This window comes from Phytophthora sojae, assembly GCF_000149755.1.
Source record: "Phytophthora sojae unplaced genomic scaffold PHYSOscaffold_1, whole genome shotgun sequence".
NCBI classification, from domain to species: domain Eukaryota; phylum Oomycota; class Peronosporomycetes; order Peronosporales; family Peronosporaceae; genus Phytophthora; species Phytophthora sojae.
In genome coordinates this window covers 8,521,958-8,540,566 of record NW_009258115.1, presented here as the reverse complement: position 1 = coordinate 8,540,566, position 18,609 = coordinate 8,521,958, and the positions used below count along the sequence as shown (strand labels likewise).

Below are 18,609 nucleotides of genomic sequence, written 5' to 3'. Positions count from 1 at the left end.
ACATGAGACCAGCACGTGACGATCTCCATACCCGGCCACGCTTTCTTATACGATGATGTAATAAAAGCGGCATGGTCTGCAGCGCCGACGGCTGGCTTTAGCACAGACTTCCTTTATTCCGGCACTTGAAGTTTATATATGGCAAGGTGCCTATTTGAAGTTTTTTCGAGTGCCGAAATAAGCGACCGTTCAAAATCGCAGAATTCAAGCAGTGAACGATGGAGAAGCTAAAGCCAAGCGTCTCTAAGAAGCCCCCCCCCTCGCGTAAAACCCCGTTCCAAGACGCTCACAAGCTGCAGTACGGACTCGAGGTCGTAACGTGCGACGCTGGGGGAGCGGCTTGCTCGGTCCGCTGCCTGTTTTGCCGATATTTTGGTAGAGAGGAAGCACCCAAGGGCAAACGAAAGCGTACTCAAAATATCAAGTACTACAAGGCTCCTTTCCGACCCCAGAACTACATCGAGCACAATTCTTCCGCGCACTCAGCTAAGTGGGGAGAATACACAGGTCTCAGGGACGCAGAGAAGGCTGTATTTTTTGCTGATCTCACTTCTCGAAGCAACCAAGTGGTAGCTCATTTTGACACAGAGAGTGCTGTGTTGCGGTTTTCTTTTCCAGAGTTGATTGTGACTGAGCTGATTGGAAAGGTATTTTTCAATGCTGAAGATGAAGATGATGATATGACTGTTGCGAGCGCTCTTCGTGCTTTCGGCTCGGTAGTGGATGGGGTCTACACAGTGGAAATTAAGACGCCTCTGCGGTTTACTCTTTCGGTCAAACATCTCTCGGTTGGGTTGTCGTTTCGGCAGACGGCAGCAGTAATTCAGCAGCACTACAATGCCACAGGGAACTCGAAGCTTTACGGTATGACCGACGCTATGGCAGGCACTTATGCTCGTATTCTAGTTGCCTATTCGTTTCAACGCATCAGCAACCTCATCGCAGACCCCAATATGTGGGGGTTTGCATTTGCTTGCGACATCACAACCCACACCGATCGCTCTTTCATGGATCAGCGTGTTCGTGTTGCCGTTAACGGCGTGCTAGTCAACCTACAGTTGCTCGCGGTCCCTATGTTTGACCGCCACACTGCTGTGGTCCAAGTTCACCTGATTGTTCGAGTACTCGATATTTTGTTCGCTAACCGGAGACAGAAATTGGTTGGTATTTCATCGGATTGAGAGAACACTATGACAGGCCGTCATGGTGGGTGGTCACTCTTTTAGAGAAAGAGGCCACCCACTCGGTGCTGAGAGTGTGGTGTGCTGCTCATCAGATGGACCTGGTCATGAAAGCCGGTTTTGCCATTGTTGGGAATGGAGACTTTGTGAAGAATACAAAGGATTTAATTGTTCACCTTCGCCGCCAAAAAACGCTGATTACTGAAATGGGAGGTGCCGCCAAAAACCTAACTAATCGGTGGCTGTACATGGGAAACGCATTGCCGTGGATATTAAAAAACCATTTTCGCCTCGAAGAACACCTTGATGAAAACGTGTCTGCGGCACCAGCGCCATCATGGTGGGTCAATGCAGCTGTTGTTTGTGGGATAACGGTGGTGATGAACGTCACGTTTGTCAAGATACAGGGGAAGGATGTCCTGCTCTCGCAGCAAATGGCAGAGATTGAGCTCCTTGTAGATCGCCTTCGGAAACTGTTGAACGCGTACCTAGCTCTAAATTCCAATCTAGCGCTAATGACACGATTTCTACGAAGTACTGGCTCAAAGAGCAACACTTGCTCGAGTTTATTCAAGACCAGGGGACGTTCGTCAAGAATCACATGAATAGAGTTGCAGATGCCGACAAAAATTCGATTCTGAGGCAGCTTGGCAAGTTTGTACTGCATCTAATTGAAGGTATGGAGCATGTACAAGCTGAGCGAGACAGCAACAATGACGCTGCCGCATCTCCGGCTCCGCCAGTAATGCCAGCTGAGCTTGTCACAGTCCCTCCTCGCCAGTTTGCAGAAGATATTTTGAATCCTCGCCGCGATCAATTGGCTTTGTTTTGGAGTGAGGCAAAAATTGAAGCCGCTGAACGGGAGCATCGAGAGCTGTGTCAGGCCAACCAGTTTGATGAGATGGTTCGCACAGCCCTGGAGGAATAATTGTATGAGACCAGCTTCAACGACGCCTGGGATTCAGTGCAAAACGGTGCTGCTCCAAAGACATTTTCACATCTCCGCCAGTTCTGCTGCGGATTGGCAACCGTATTCGCGAATACGGCGTCCGTCGAATCCGATTTTTCCGTATTGAAGTGTGAACTGAACGTCTGGCGCACTTCGTTGACTTCTCTAGCCCTTGAAGGCATCTTCCAGGCTAAACAGTTCGATATGCTACAGAAATTGTAGTAAACTGCATACTTTATTTCCTTAAACTGGCACTGTGCCGAAATAAACAAAACAAAAGTGCCGAAATATAGCTAATCCGACACATCCCGGCAGGTGCCAGTATAAGGGAGGTCTAAAATTTAGCTCCAACCCGAGAAACTCTCTCACGCAGCGCATCACAGCATCGAACAGAGCCTCATACGCTGGTTCGCACACCGTGCGAACAAAGCCAAAGACACCAGGATAAAAGCGTTGATGGTGCTGCCGCTCCTTAGCGTCATACACGACGCCCACAACGCCGATGTTGATCAAAGTCCACCCAGCGTCCGTCAAGCGATACGTCCCATCACACGAGAGCGAAACAGGATCTCCATCATCATCAGCAGTCTTGAAGTTCTGCAGAAGGCGTTTGCAACTGAGATCCATCCCGTACGTAGTCTCTTTGGTCTCTTGTGCCTCGTTGGACTGAAATACATCAAGGACGACGAGCTCGCGTTCTTCCACAGCATCAAATTCTTCCTTACTGCTACATAGTCTCGACGCTGCCCACTCAAACAGTTCATCGTGCGAGGAAAGCTGCTTCCACTTCCCTTTAACTTGATCTTTTTTCCAACCCGCTTTGCGATTGCGAACTTGTCCAATCTCCGGCAGCAGCTTCTTCGTCTCGCTGTCGTCTTCATACATCCTGGACAGCTGATCTAGAGCGCCTAGGGGGGTCTCTCCACTGGCAAACATCAAATCAAGCTCTTTGTGAAAGCACTTGCTTCTGTTCGAGCGGCACGCTCTGCTTCGGCCCGCGCGGCACGCTCTGCCTCGGCGCGCTCTGCACGCGCTCTTTCTTCTTGTTCAGCCCGGCGGCGTGCTACTTCCTTAGCGTTACCGCCTCTTCCACCTTGTCCTCCTTGCATCTTCTCTTCTCAGTCTACCGTTCCTTGTTCACTTAACCTCTTGCTCTTGACCGTCCACACTTGGCTCTTGTGTCTACGTTACCGTTCCCTTGTCCTACCGGCCTGGATCGCTCCTCTCACTGCTCCTCGACGCCGCTTTTCCCGCGCGGCGTGTACTCGTGTGCGGACTCCTGGGTCCTTCCCTGGCACACTTTAAACACGAGGAGGGGGGTCACACGTCCAGTCACCAGGTCCAGACGCTCGGCTCTTGACTCTGTTCACTTCCGGGCACAGGCTCTCAGTACTGTTCACTCCACAGTCGGCAACACTACCCTGCTTCTCCACCACGTGTCGCGAGTCGCTTTGTCGGACCGGTTTGGGGCCGGCCGCCGCTGTATTGGAGTAGTAAGTGCTGCCTGTGCTTATAGGTTTATGGGGCACAAATAGCAAGGAGATCACTAAGCAAAATGCAATAAGTGTTACTTACGACCTGTGTGGTCCTTTTAAGCAAAATTCACGACTGACCTTCCTTCTACTCCTAACTCTTCCTCTCTACCTCTGCAGATCCTTGCGTTTCAGTGCCTTCGGGTGACTCCGTTCCCGCTCACCCCTCCCAAAGACTTGATCCGTTCACCTTGACGGCCCTCAAAGCCGCCCAACATGCCATCCGTCCCCGAAGTCCCGCCACGACACTGCGAGGCACATCATCCCTCTAAGATACCTCTGGGTAGCGGCCCACGGGTCTCCACCTTCGAGACAACCCGGCCCACGGCCCACTACTTCTCGCCCGCGGCCACAGCAGGTGGACGACCTCAGGCACTCATCGTCGCCCACGCAGAGTTGGAACGGTCCGAGCCGTTTCGACTCGGGACAGATTCGATTCACGTTGAATACTGAGATTGCTGATGGTTTGCCGCAATTGATGGCTGCCATTGGGAGGTCACTGACATTCTTGTCGATCCGTGGACGAAGGGAGCTGGTCGGAGATGACTTGTTTCTTGGATGCTGTCCAAATCACCTCGACTTGTCCCTGCTCGGCAGTGTGGTGGAGGCTAAGCTTGATTTCCGCCAGTACCGTAAGGAAATCGGCGAGCTTCCAGCGATCGTCTACAATTGGCAAGACGTAGCGATACTTTCAGCAGCCTTGATGGACGCAGATAATCTGCTAGCGCAATGCCTACACAAACTGCGCGTCCGTTTGGCAAGCCCCTATCTGGAAGGCACTATCCCTCGAGGGTATAATCCTGCACATTATGAATCAGACCTAGACGCCCTATTGGAGATGCTTGCGGTTAACAACCATTTGGAGTATTTGGAGGTGATCGTCCCAACAGTCCATCGGAGTTACATCCGTAAGTTTGAAGTCCATAACAAGAAACCGATCAGTAGAGCGCTGGAACTCCCGCTAGTGACGAAGTTGGCGTTCCTGAGTGTGGTTGACTGGTGCAAGTTTACGAGGGCTTCCAAGGAGATAAAATGTGATGTGTCGGCTTCGAATCGCGCACTTAGCAAGCTGGATCCCCTGGCTCTATCGAATATCTTCGCGTTTTCCGCCCCTCCAGCTCTCAGACAAGTAGTGTGCTGTCCCGTGCGCGAGCTTAGAGTTCACCCAAGACCGCTATCGCGAAGCAGCAGAGAGGTGCTGTCGTATTCAGATGGCCACCACGTGATGAAATCGATTTAAGTGATCTCAACGACGCAAATCGTGAAACTAAGCGATGACAACGGAGACAGCGAGGATAATAAGCGATGGAAGCCCTTATTTCTTTCTAGTATCGTAATTTTACGTTGTGCTAGGAACTTTAAGCGGGCCCATTTCTTGCACTTGCGGCAAGTGAAGAAAATATTGCGCATTTCACAGATTACCCCTTGCAAACCCTGACATGACTCATGAACTACTTACTTCACTGAGTAACAAAGCTTTCGGAACATCGAGAATAATGGTGTTCACGATCACGCATCTTATTGCTTAAAATATTGGATTTGGCAGCTTGGCTATGGAGAACGGAAGAAGATATACTGCTGTTGTCGGATCAGCCCGAAGAAGAGTTGTCGGATAATCCTCGTGTCATTGATGAGGAGGGCACTCGAGGCAATTAGGAGCCCAATAAATAGAGTGAGTTGCAAATTCTGGACCTTTGACTATACCAGAGGGTTCTTCAACACGCGGTCACACTCGCTTGGAAGACCTTAAGCATCTGCTTCCTCGTCATTTAATTCCTGGGCGGCTCCAAACTCGCGTTCTAAGCGACATATCACTCGTCTAAGGACTGGTCGAGCGGCCAATGCGAAGATATTGGATATGATCAGGTGATCCAGCTTGGACAGCGCCGAACTAGAAGCTGGCACAACACGTTTCCTCTCCTTGGTCGATCTCAGAGACTTGGAACGTTCCACCACGCTTAGGAACGCCAACTTCGACTTGATTGGAAACAAAAGCGACCTACAGATCGGTCTCTTGTTGTGCAGAGCAAATTTAGTGATGTAACCCCGATGAGTTGTGGGGATGATCACATCCAAATACTCCAGAGAAACGTTGACCTCGAGCATTTCCAGCAGTGCATCCAAGTCATGTTCTACAGGATGATTTACGCGACGAAAACGGGGTTTTTCCAAACGAATACGCAGTCGGTGCAGACATTTCGCTAGCGGACTGCCCGCGTCCGTCAATGCCTTTGAAAGCGATACAACATCATGCCAATTGCAAGGAAGTTCGGCATTTAACTTCCGATACTCGCGAAAATCGAGCTGGGCTTCCACAACGTTCCCGCGGAGGGACAGCTCGAGAAGATTGGGGCAACAGCCAAGAAACAAGCCATCTCCGACCAACTCCCTTCGTCCACTGAGCGACAATGATGTCAGTGAGGCACCGATGGGGGTCAATAACAGCGGCAGCCCATCTGCTATCTCAGTATCCAAGGTAAAATGAATCGAAAGGGAAGTAATTCCAGCCCTTGACGCAGTATCGCAATCGAATGCCTGGTCGCTACGCTTGACTTGGCACCGATCATACCCGGGAACTCAGTGTTGGAGATCGCAAGAGCTGGCGCCACCTGCGATGAGTGCAGTGGCGACGATAACGGCCTGCGACGACCGCAACGACCCCTCCAGCTACACAACACGAAACTACCGATACATATTAGCCTAGCACAGACATCCTAGCATCATCCAACCTAACTCATTCTGCAATACACCAGGTGCGAGGCACCACTACAAGGAGCAACCTGTGCAGGATCAACGAGTGCTCCCTTCAGGTTATGAGCCCAACTGGCTCGCCTTCTGCAGCGACCAGTGAAGACTTCGAAGACTCGCGAGGCGACCACGAAGACCTTGAAGAATACTCAGAGGCACGAGGTGCTAACGAGGCTGACGAAGACCACCAAGACGGAAGGAATACTCGCCTAGGACTGCCAGACGACCTGCACTTCGACCCTTCGGACCAAGAGACAATGGAGCAGCACGACCAGCTCCAGCTCATCCTTCGACTGCAGTCCGAGCTGGCAGAACTGAAGAAGCAGCTCGCGGCGCGAGCGCCCCGTGCACCCTCCATGTCGGATACTAGCATGGAAACCGCACCTCCATCACCGAACAAGCCTCAAATCAAGGACGTACGCTGCTCGAACTTCAAGGGAAACGAGGTTTACCCTGGGTTAGGAGCTGGCTTCGAGAATTTCATCCACGAGATCAGACCAAGATGGTCATGGAGTTGTTCGGAAACAATGCATGCCCCGAGTTAGCGCCCACGCTGTTGTCTTCAGTGCCCGACGACGCAAGCGATTACGTTGCGGAAACCGATCGCATGAAGCGACTGCTATACAAGCTGAAAGGTGACGGGCGCAGATGTGGTGCGAAGCGAGATAAACGCAAAAACCGTCATTCTGACCGCCGGAACCCAAATTCACATGGCCACCGCAGCGGAAATCGCCACAATGATGATCAGCATTGGCGTAACCAGCGAAACAACAACGTCAACTCGGATCGACGTCCGCAGCAGCAAAATAACGGCCAAGCCTTTGCCGCCGCTGGTCATCGTGGTGAAATACATTGCCATGTGTGCGGGAAGCCTGGTCACAAGATTTTCACGTGTCCACTCGTGGAACAGGCAAAACAACTAACCACCAGAGGAAGTGCGAACGTAGCCGCTGCTGATGATGACGACACATCCAGAGATTCTGATGATGAAGGCTATGTCTGGGTCGCTGCCGACGGTGCCGAGCGCGGCGCTTCTGCCACGAGAGGAAATGTTTGGACAGTGGATTCGGGAGCAACTCACCACCTTTGCATCGACCGTGACCAACTTTTCGCGATAGAGCCAGCATTCCTGTCGGTGCGAGTGGCGAATGGAGATCTTGTCGCCGCTACTGAGAAGGGAAAGACTGTCATCACGACGATGGCAGAAGGAGTGCCTCGTACTGTCCTGCTAGAAAACGTGTACTTCGCAAAAGGTATTGACCGCAACCTGATTTCAGTGGCTCAACTCACTGCTCGAGGCTACACCTGCACGTTTGGTGAGGAGCAGTGTACAATTACGAACAAGACGGGTAAGATTGTTGCCGAAGTGGGTAATTCAGCCTCGACTGGGCTTTGGTCTGTTGGAATCGAGCAAGGCGCGGCCTCCTTCGCTGCAATGACGACCTCTACGCTTCAGCAGTGGCATGAACGCCTGGGGCACGTGAACTACCAGGATCTGGTACGCATGATTGACAAAAACCTCGTTGAAGGCATGGTTGCCTCTAATCGGAAGGTGGATTTCTGCATGAACTGCGCTGAAGCGAAACAAGCTCGACGCGCGAAGAACAAGCAGGATACTTCTACATCTGCCCCAACGGACGAACCGGGCGCTACCTTGTGCGTTGACCTGAAGACGGACATGACCCCGGATCGGCTCGGTCACAAACACTTTTTGACCATTGTAGATCACGCTACGAACTACAATCGCGTCTACTTGCTCCGCAAAAAGAGCGACGCGGAAGGGCATTTGGTGGACTTTGTTAGCGAATTTGAGCGACAATACGACACCGAGGTGAAGATGATTCGCTCAGACGGTGGTGGTGAATTTGGCAGCACCAGACTCGGCCGCTTCCTCCGCAACCGGGGTATTCTCCACCAAGAAACGGAGGCGGGCATGTCATCATCAAACGGAAAAGCAGAGCGTTTTCACCGGACTGTCATGGATTCCGCCCGAGCGATGCTCTGGGCCTCGGCATTGCCACAGCGATTTTGGGGCGATGCTGTTCTGTATGCGAGCTACATTCGCAACTATCTGCCGACTCGAGCGAACGCCGACCATGCGTCTCCCATTGAGGCCCTCTCCGGAAAACGACCCAGTGTCTCGCACATCCTCAAATTCGGCTCGAAGTGTACGAGCCACATCGCTCATGCAACGAAGCGATCAGCGAAAAAGCGCGCTGAAAGAGGAGTTGTTATTGGCATCGACTTCAAGAAGAAAGCGTACCGTGTTCTCATCCCGCGAACCAAACGTGTTATTTCTACAACACACATCCGGAACGTTGACCGTCTGGACTCGCGAGCCGTGGGGCGATACATGGACGCCATCGACGCAGACAATAGCGGCGAGGAGGAGGATGCTGGCGATCAACAGTACGAAACCAACACCCCACATGACGCTAATGGTGAGGAAGCACGGGCTGGTAGCCCTGCAGAGCAGCATCAACTTACGTCGCGTGCCATCCAGCGCATCTTTGGCCTGAATCGAGGTACCCGAGCACTACCACGCGATGACTTTCGGCTGCCCCAATCTTTTCTCGAAGAGTTCGCCACTCCGGCATCTGTCCTGCTCACTATCGTACTCAAGGAGGGTACTGCCTTTGCGGTACTACTAGAGCGTGACGGGATCAAGGAGCCAGTAACTGTGGAGGAGGCAATGAACAGCCCGTATTGGCAGGAGTGGTGGCAGGCAATCGAAGAAGAGCTTCGAGCAATATCGAAGAACGCTACCTGGGAAATTGTGGACATTCCTACTGATGGAAATCTGATAAGTGCAAAATGGGTGTTCAAGCTCAAGTTTGACAACAATGGCGAATTGGAACGGTTGAAAGCGCGGCTGGTAGCGCGCGGCTTCACTCAAAAGTTTGGCATTGCCTTCGCAGAGACCTTTGCGCCCGTGCTCAAGATCGCGAGCCTGCGGTTCATTGTGGCCCGCATCTCAGTGGCATGCCGTCATTCGACAAGGAGATGTTCCTAACGCATACCTGCGAGCAGACCTCGATCGACCCATCTACATGCGCGCCCCTGTCAGACTCCAATTACCCAAGGGCAAATGCCTACTGCTGCGAAAGAGTCTCTACGGCCTTAAACAGAGCGGCAAGTTGTGGAACAACACTATACACCGCTACTTACTGGAACTTGGCTTCAGGAGGAGCCAACTCGACCCGTGCTTGTATTTTCGTTGGCATGAAGGCAAGCTAACTGTACTGGGCCTCTACGTCGATGATGTGGTGGTCGTCAGCCAGCGTGAGGGCGATTCCGACTGGACGATGCAGAAGCTCGCCGACCAATTTCAGATCAAGGACATGGGTCCAGCCAAGAAGTGCTTGGGAATTAACATTGAGCAGAGCGACTGCGGCATCTACCTCCACCAGACAGCCAATATTGACGGTTTGCTGGCGAAGTGCGGCATGGAGAATAGCCGCCCCGTGACTACGCCGATGGAGTCAACTCGGGACCTGAACGGAGAGGACAGCGAGCCCTTCTACGACACTAGCATCATGCGGGAGACCATTGGGTCACTACTATGGATTAGCAACTGCACTCGACCAGACATCACGATGCCTGTGAACTTCCTGGCGCGTTTCGTCTCAACGCCTACGTCGACTCATTGGACTGCAGTCAAACGTATCCTGCGCTACTTGCGCGGCTCGCGCGAGTTGAGGTTGCACTTTCCCCGGCCGCACGCACCCCGACACACTATTGAGGCAGCCATCTTCAGCGATGCAGATTGGGCCGGGGGCAAGGACGCAAAGTCGACTTCAGGAGGACTGCTCACCATCAACGCCATGCCCATTTCGTGGTACAGCAAGAAACAATCTACGGTCGCCCTCTCTATAACCGAGGCTGAGTACATCGCTGGGGCGACGGCAGTGCAGGACTGCTTGTGGGTGAAGCAGCTCCTGAATGAACTTGAGCTGCACGGCAAAGATGATAATATCGACTTGTACATCGACAACCAGAGCGCGATCAAGAACATGGAGAACGACGTGACGACTGCACGCATGAAGCACATCAACATACAATTTCACTTCATACGCGACGCCATTCGCAAGAAGGAGGTCAGCGTGACCTATTGCCCTACGACTGAGATGAAGGCCGACATTTTCACGAAGCCCCTCGGCGCAACCCTACACGGGCGCAACCTGGCCATGATCAAGCTTATCAACCCGCACAACGAGAAGCTGTAGACTCGGATCATCTTGGTCGAGGAGGACTGTTGGAGATCGCAAGAGCTGGCGCCACCTGCGATGATTGCAGTGGCGACGATAACGGCCTGCGACGACCACAACGACCCCTCCAGCTACACAACACGAAACTACCGATGCATATTAGCCTAGCACAGACATCCTAGCATCATCCAACCTAACTCATTCTGCAATACACCAGGTGCGAGGCACCACTACAAGGAGCAACCCGTGCAGGATCAACGAGTGCTCCCTTCACTCAGTACATTAACCCACTCACTATGTCCGTCGTCACTGAAAGTCCGCACGTACAGTACTTGATAGGGTAGCTCGAGGAGAGAACTCGACGGCTACGAATCGCTCGTCCATCTGCATCAAACTGCCACTGCATTGGAGCCCGTTGTCTTAGAGTCGCGTCACGTTCATCAGCAACGCCACGAGGGCTGTTGAGCAGCGCTTCCTCAGGGTGACTTGACGCCAGCACAGCAGCAAACGTCTCTGCGTCCTCCGTGCTTAAGCGACCAATACTGTGAAAAGAAAGGTGCGTTATCGCTGAACGAGAGCGAGCTCGACGTGAAAAGAAGGCATAAGCCAGTCACTTCCACCAGTGGCTGCTTGCGTCTCGCTCGCTCGGTATAACCTCTAACCTCAGCATCAAGTAGTTTGTTCTTTGTGTCAGCACCATCGCTGAACACACAGCCTCGAACTCCCAAAACGCGAGCTCGCCGTCGTACCACCCCACAGAGAGTTTTCAAAACTGGTAATGACTTGAGTCCAGATCCGCATTGTTATGAGCTCGCAAGTGGTAGTTTGTGTTCGCGAGGTCTAGAGTTCGGCGCGTCGAGTCGCACACACACCTCATGACCTTCCCCAACAAGTGTCTAGCATTCCATCCACCACTCGCTGCAAGCTGTGAGTCGAAGCGTCGAAACAGCGTGAGATGGGAATACCGCACGTTCTCCACAGCCCGTTCCAGGACATCGACCATTTGCGACTCGAGCGGATCGCAGAAGCATGCAACCATCGGCTCCAACACAAACTTACAGCGCATCTCGCCAGATCGAACAGCTCGCTCCTCCGGGTGTGTACTGTAGAACTCCCCCACAGTTCCTTGATCGTCTTCTCGGCCGCTGCGACCTCAGGAAGCTGATTCATTTGAGCTTCCCCATTCATCAACAATCAAATCGATCCGAACTGGAATTTCAATTTCCACCCCTGGCTCCCCCGATTTCCCACTTTTATCCTGCTCTGCAATACGTTGCAACGCCGCAACAAAGTCGTCGCTCGGATTTTCGTGTTGTTCCGGGCCGCAAAGCTGAACGAGGTCGTGCCCCGGGATATTGCCGAGCTCCCTAAAGTTCCGAGTGATCAACTCGAACGTCTCTCAGTTCTCCTTGAAAACTTGGCAATAGTTTTCCAGTACAAACTCCAGGGCGCTCGAGTCGTCGCGAGCCACTGCCGCCAACAACGCGAGAGCTTCCCGCACTTTGGTGAATAGAACGGGGTCGTATTCCGCCGGTAACGCCACGTACAGGCGGTGCTTGGAGATGACCCATCCGTGTTCCTCGTACCACATGTCTTGGTATCGGAGGCGGCCCTTCAGGAGGGCGCACCAAGGCGCGAGGAAGCCCCACAGGCTCAGAGTTTCTCCACCATGGTACCTTTCAGGGAGAACTTCGATTTTGGCGTTTCTAAATTGATGAACCTTTTACATGTTAGAAACCTGTCAAAGTGAGCCCCCCCCCCAAATAATAATAATAAGAATAATAGCACTCACTAAAAAAGAGAGGAAGAGAAACATTTAATTCGGAACTGAGCATTTCAGGGTAGTGTAATGCAAACATGATGCATCGTATTTGCATTAGATTGCCTTCATACATGCTTAACTCGTTACCAGCGCTGTCGTTTAGAGCTTTCCAAAATCCCTGCTACATCTCGTTTCACTTTAGCGAGAAATTTAGCTGGCGCATCAAAAACGATTTTGATAGCGAGGCGATCACAGTTCGGAGGTAGAAGTCCTTGTACCACCACCTTTCGCTCTACTTGTTGGCAGAGGTCCGAAATACAGTGACACCTCCCTAAATGAACCCCTCTAACTGACTATGTGTTCCCTATCTGGTTAGGATTCCTCGACTGCAAACGGGATTATATGGATTTCACTATAGGTGTTCTATAACTGATCAAAAACCTCTTTATTCTCTAAATGGTCGCCATTGTTGGCGCCTCAACCGTCTAAATGGACGCCGTAGTAATAGATCCAAACTCATATATTTTTCTCAATCACTTGCCTGCCTCCTCCCACGTATGCCATTGCTACCACTACTCCCGCCACAACAAATCGAGCAAAGAGAGAAATTGTATTTGGGGTGCTAAGTTGGAACAAAGAGTTTGCAGTAACTGCAAGCTTGTAAATACTGATAAGTCAGCTAGCCACAGTTTTTTACAATCGGCGCAGCGTACATATATATTTTACGAAAAACTAAAATATTATAATGTCGAGACAACTAGGGGCTATGCAGTAGATAGATAAAACTGCAGGCATGGTGGCAGGATATCAGGACAACAAATATTCCCATAACCTAACTGTATTGAAACTCACGTACAACCTGTGGGGATGCGATTATGCTAATACCAATGAGAAGAAGGAGTAGGAACATACAATACCGCGCCTACCGTTATTGGTTAAGTTCTGTCTGTGTGAAGACGAAACAAAACAAGAGTACGAAAATGCTGGAGGGGTACCAGGTAAAGAAAGCCCTTGTACTGTGCACCTAACAAATGAAAATGTAGCCATTAGAAGTGTAGCCATTTCGTTATCTGATCAATTCTTTAACTGAAACAGCGTATTAGACCGAGCGAACTGGGTGTCATTTATAGAGGTGTGACTTTAATAATTGCGATCCAATAAATAATTGCATTTTGCCATACTAATTTGTATTATTGGAGATCAACGATTCCAATACAATACAGTATTGTACCCATTATTGACAATTAATATGAAAAGGTGTAGTAAAAGCCATAATGGGCAATCAACATCTTTAGAAACCAATATGTACGCAAGTCAGAGCATCAATGACGTCCAGATATAGTGAATCCCGCCGAACACATCACATCAGGGAACGGCAGCGGATGGCAATCCACTAGGGACTTGAGCTCAATGTTTTGATATAGTGATTACGCCTTTGAGGCAATTGTAGGAGAAAAAGCGAAGTGGGTCCGCGAAGCAGTTGATCATACAAAATGCTTAGTCTGTAACCTCAAATCAGGTGCACACACTATGAAGTGTGTCTGTGTGAAGCTTGACTGGTCATGATGCGGTGAACCCATTACCTGTGGCTCGCGTGGGTCACCGCCGCGACATGCTATCGAGCCCTTAACTGCGGTGATACCAAGGTGAAACCCTGGAATCCACTACACCAGATTTACGATATATAGCAAGATCCAGATATATCTCCCTCACGTATTACTACCGGTAGGTTGTTTAAGCATCCACCATGCAAAGTTTTCTAAAGCAACACCCCAAAAAGTGTTTCTAAACGACTCTGTAATCATATGACGCACAGAAAGTGGTTTATTTCTTCTGTAGAAATGCCTCAAATTGAAGAGCAGTATATTTATATTGCGGCAATTTTTATTATTTCTCCTTGCTGATCTCGTACTCAATTCAATATAGTACTGTATTTTCGGACCTCTGCTTGTTGGTCTCATCGACTAGCAGCGTCTCATCACGCTTAGAAACGTCAACTTCGTCTCCAGCTGGGGATCCAGCGCTCGATTCTGTGGTTTCTTGTCGTGCCGGGCAAACTTACCGATGTAAGTTGTATCGGGAGCAACTATCTCCAGATACCCCAAAGAGCGGTTGACTTCTAGCATTGCCTCGAGTGCATCTAGGTCTGATTTATAATTCGCAGGACCATACCCTTGAGAAATTGTACTATTAAGACCAGGTTGTGCCGACTGGAGCCCATCAGGGCTGCATTGCCCTCTTGGTTTCCACCAATTCACTGTATTAATCACCTTCGTCGTATTTAATATGCTTGTGCGGTCTCTGCGTGGTGCCGCCCAGTTTACTCAGCTACATTATTCATTGGAACTTTCGTCTGAAAATCCCCAGCTATTTCCCGAGCGTCTTCGAACTCGCGTAGCGGACGACACACAACGCGTCTGAGAACTGGGGGAGCGGTGACTTCTAATATGTCCGATGAAGCGAGCGGTCCAACTTGCATAGCGCGGCACTTAAAGTTGGTGCGGAACTCTTCCTCTTTTTTGTAGGCCTCAAAGTCCCGCAGGGTCCCACAACACTTAGGAACGCTATCTTCGCCTCGAGCGGGAGCTTTAGCGCCTTACTGATCGGCTCCTTGTCGTACTGAGCGAACCTGTCTATGAATGTTCGATGTGTTCTTCGGTGATCACCTAAATACTCAAGAGAGCGGTTGACCTCAAGCATATCCAAAAGTGCAATCAGGTCGGCCTCATAATTACCAGGATCATATCCATGCGGAATGCACACAAAGGGGTTTGCCAAACAGATACGCAGTCGGTGTAGACACTTTTCTAACTGGCTACCTACATCCTTCAGCGCTGCTGAAAGTGGCACAACATCGTACCAGTTGCGCTGTTACACTTGCGATATTCACGGAAATCAAACTGAGCTCCCAGCACGTTTCCGTGTACGAACAACTCAAGAAGGTTTCGACAGGAGCTAATTTACAGATTATCGCCAAGAATTTCCTGTGATCCATGCAGCGACAAGGACGTCAGCGAACCACCGACAGCTGCCATAAATTGGGATAAATCCCCTGCTATCTCGCAATTGGGGTTTAATCGAATCGAAAGTGACGTAATTCCTACTCCCATGGTGTCTGTAGAACCATCGCCATCGAAGTTCAAGTCGCTGCGCTTGACCTGGCAGCGACCGTAGCCAGGGACCAGTACGTTTACCCACTCGCTCACTCCATCATCACTGAACGTTCGTATCTGAACCAGATATGAGAGGTCGGTATGTACGAACAGACCGTTGTGCTTCACCAAATTCCCAATGCATTGGAGCTCCTTCTTCCAAGGTCGCATTGCGATCATCGACAACCCCACGATGGCTGCTGAATAATTCTTCCTCGGGGTGATCGGATGCGATTACTGCAATAAAACCCTGGATATCCTCCACACTCAAGCGACCGACCGCCTCCAGCGTAACGTGGGTAATTGCCGAAGAAGAATGGGCTCTACGTGAAAACAGCGCATAGGCCAGCCACTTTCACCAATGCCCGCTCACGTTTTGGTCGATCGGGTCCTGCTCCAACATCAGCTTTAATTCTCTTGTTTGTGTCCGCACGAGCGACGAGAGCATTGCCTTGACTCCCCATCGTTCCAGCTCCTCGTCATCAGACTCCACATAAATCTTTCCAAGCTGATAGAGGCTTTCACTGCCTGTTTGCAAGCGGTAGAAAGTGTTCGCGTCGTCAAGTGTTCGACGGGTCGAGTCAAACAGACTTCTCATTAGTTTCCCAAACGAGGACCTCGCACCCCACCCACTCCGAATATCCTGCGAGTCAAACCGTAAAGCAAGACTAATCCGCGAAAACCACACGTTGTTTTCCACTGCGTGCTGCGCGACCTCGGCCATCTCAGACTCAACGGGATCGCTGACATGTGCCATCATCGGCTCCCAACAACAACGGACATAGCGAGTACTGGTTCCAGGCTGTGGCCGTTGTCAAGTCAAGCGAAGTGATCTGATATTTGGTAGCGCCAGCTCTATGGATACGTTACCAGCAAAAATTACGGCACTTTCGATTCGATTCACGTCCGACGTTGAAGTTACAGATGGTCTGCCGCGATTTATGACAGCCATCGGTAGTTCGTTGGTGTTTTGACGCTCCATGGAACGAGGAGGCGGCTTGGTGATGATATGTTTCTCGAGAGCTGTCCCAACCTGCTCGAGTTGTCCATCCTCGGAACTTTAGTGGAAGGTCAGCTTGATTTCCGTAAGTATCGTAAGATTCACAGTGAACTTCCCTCGATCATCTGCAATTGGCAGGATATTGTGCCGCTTTCAGTAGCTTTGATGGATGCCCAGTCCATTTACGAAGTGTCTGCACCGACTGCGTCTCCGTTTGGCGAACAGCTATCAGGATGGTGCTATTCCTCGTGGGTATGATCCTGCGAGCTATGAATCGGACCTGGATGCGCTATTGGAGATGCTGGAGGTTAACTGTTCTCTGGCGTATCTGGAGGTGATCGTCCCAACAACACATCGGGAGTGCATCAACAAGTTTGCTCAGTTCGGCAAGAAACCGATCGATAGGGCGCTGGAACTTCCACTGGAGACGAAGTTGACATTCCTAAGCGTGGTGGAACCGAGAAGCCTCTGCGCCCGACCAAGGTGATGAAATATGATGCGCCGACTGCTACTTCCGCAGTGTTCAAACTGGATCGCCCCACTCTGTCGAACATCTTCGCATTTACGGTCCCTCCAGTTCTCCGGGAAGAGGTCTGTCGTTCCGTATGCGCGTATGGCTTTTCTGGAAAACTTTGACGAGATGTGGGCAGTTTGGCGATTTCAGGCGGAAATCCGAGAGATGTAGACGATCCGAATGGAGCTCTCACAGATTGCAGATAACGCTCCCATCGTTGAATAATGAACATTGCTCGCATTGGCTCGTCTCTTCGGATGTGCTAGGCTGGTTTGCCAGGCGGATGACGATTTGATAAAGTAGTAGTGACAGTAGTTCAGTATTTGAGCTTCTCGGATAGTGCTTTGTCGAATGATTCGACTCGAATCTACTAAAGTATAAATGACCCACGGACATGGCATTAGTGGCGAAAGTGTTCCCTTCAGTGGATCATCCGTCAACGCAACATTTCATTAAAAGTATTAATGATGCGTCGCAGCAACACAACGAACTCAGTTTGATACACGTAGGTCCCACAGCAATAAATCTCATAGTAGCTTTTGCTATCTTGCATCCTTTGTCCATGTAGATGATGTACACATGTACCGACGTGACGGGTCTAGTGAAGAGCCTAAATAGGAAACACCGAACTATAATGTTCTCTTCACGCATTGCTATTTTCTTTGCGGTTGTTGCTGCAGAAGCAGGCTCCTAGCACCCGCGAGCTGAACGGTATCTGCAACTACAGCACAAGCCAAGCAAAACTTATGTTGCCCTGTACAGCACGCTCTGTGGCATTCTTCGCTGATCACCAACTTCAACACTAGTTTAGATTGCAGTTTGCCCGATCCAGAGTGTCTATCGTTCCCATCCCCGCTACCACTCTACAAGCTCATTCATCGGAGAAGTCGTTCGATTTTTTGAAAGGCCAACTTCGTCTCCAATGGGAGTTCCAGCGCCCTATCGATCGGTTTCTTGTCGTACTGCGCAAACTTACTGGTGTAAGCCCGATATTCAGCTGGGACGATCACCTCCAAATACTCCAGAGATTTGTTCACCTTTAGCATTTCCAAAAGAGTATCAAGGTCCGATTCATAATTCGCAGGATCGTAGCCATGAGGGATAGCTCTAGAGTATGTCAAACGGGCACGCAATCGATGCAGACACTTCGTCAATGGAGTAGCTGCATCCATCAGGGCTCTGGACAGCGGCGTAACATCATGCCAGTTGCAGATGACCGAGGGAAGTTCACTGTGAGTCTTCCGATACTCGCGAAAATCAAACTGGGCCTCCAACACATATCCACGGATGGATAAATCGAGCAGATTTGGACAGTATCCAAGCCACAAATCGTCTCCAAGCGGATCCCTGTGTCCATGGAGCGACAAAGATGTCAATGAGCTACCTATGACAGCCATAAACTGGGGTAGACCGTCTGCTAGCCCTGAATCCAATCGAAAGTGACGTAATTCCAGCTCCCGAAGCAGCAGTACTCAAAACAGAACTATCACAATCAAAAGTCAAGTCGCTTCGCTTGACTTGGCAGCGACCATAGCCGGGAACTAGTACGTCAACCCACTTGCT

General features: G+C 50.7%; 6 protein-coding genes across 6 annotated transcripts; 2 read left to right on the top strand and 4 right to left on the bottom strand.

Moving 5' to 3' along the window:
- Positions 1-218: 218 nt before the first annotated feature.
- Positions 219-545, top strand: PHYSODRAFT_470927 (hypothetical protein; the record flags this gene model as incomplete). Its single annotated transcript, XM_009518145.1, has 1 exon — positions 219-545. A coding segment is annotated over one exon (327 nt), but the record flags the coding sequence as incomplete, so codon positions are not given.
- A 1,750-nt stretch (positions 546-2,295) lies between these two features.
- PHYSODRAFT_309671 (hypothetical protein) lies at positions 2,296-3,015 on the bottom strand (the record flags this gene model as incomplete). Its single annotated transcript, XM_009518144.1, has 2 exons — positions 2,296-2,337; positions 2,548-3,015. 2 exons carry the CDS (start codon positions 3,013-3,015, stop codon positions 2,296-2,298), a joined length of 510 nt encoding a protein of 169 aa, XP_009516439.1.
- A 1,107-nt stretch (positions 3,016-4,122) lies between these two features.
- Positions 4,123-4,902, top strand: PHYSODRAFT_472078 (hypothetical protein; the record flags this gene model as incomplete). Its single annotated transcript, XM_009518143.1, has 1 exon — positions 4,123-4,902. A coding segment is annotated over one exon (780 nt), but the record flags the coding sequence as incomplete, so codon positions are not given.
- Positions 4,903-5,408: 506 nt separating this feature from the next.
- Positions 5,409-6,119, bottom strand: PHYSODRAFT_471123 (hypothetical protein; the record flags this gene model as incomplete). The annotated part of the gene is made up of 1 exon (XM_009518142.1): positions 5,409-6,119. A coding segment is annotated over one exon (711 nt), but the record flags the coding sequence as incomplete, so codon positions are not given.
- An 8,703-nt stretch (positions 6,120-14,822) lies between these two features.
- PHYSODRAFT_294442 (hypothetical protein) lies at positions 14,823-16,289 on the bottom strand (the record flags this gene model as incomplete). Its single annotated transcript, XM_009518141.1, has 4 exons — positions 14,823-15,214; positions 15,400-15,596; positions 15,649-15,815; positions 15,906-16,289. 4 exons carry the CDS (start codon positions 16,287-16,289, stop codon positions 14,823-14,825), a joined length of 1,140 nt encoding a protein of 379 aa, XP_009516436.1.
- A 1,632-nt stretch (positions 16,290-17,921) lies between these two features.
- PHYSODRAFT_475307 (hypothetical protein) lies at positions 17,922-18,461 on the bottom strand (the record flags this gene model as incomplete). The annotated part of the gene is made up of 2 exons (XM_009518140.1): positions 17,922-18,191; positions 18,243-18,461. Coding segments are annotated over 2 exons (489 nt in total), but the record flags the coding sequence as incomplete, so codon positions are not given.
- Between the last annotated feature and the right edge of the window lie 148 nt (positions 18,462-18,609).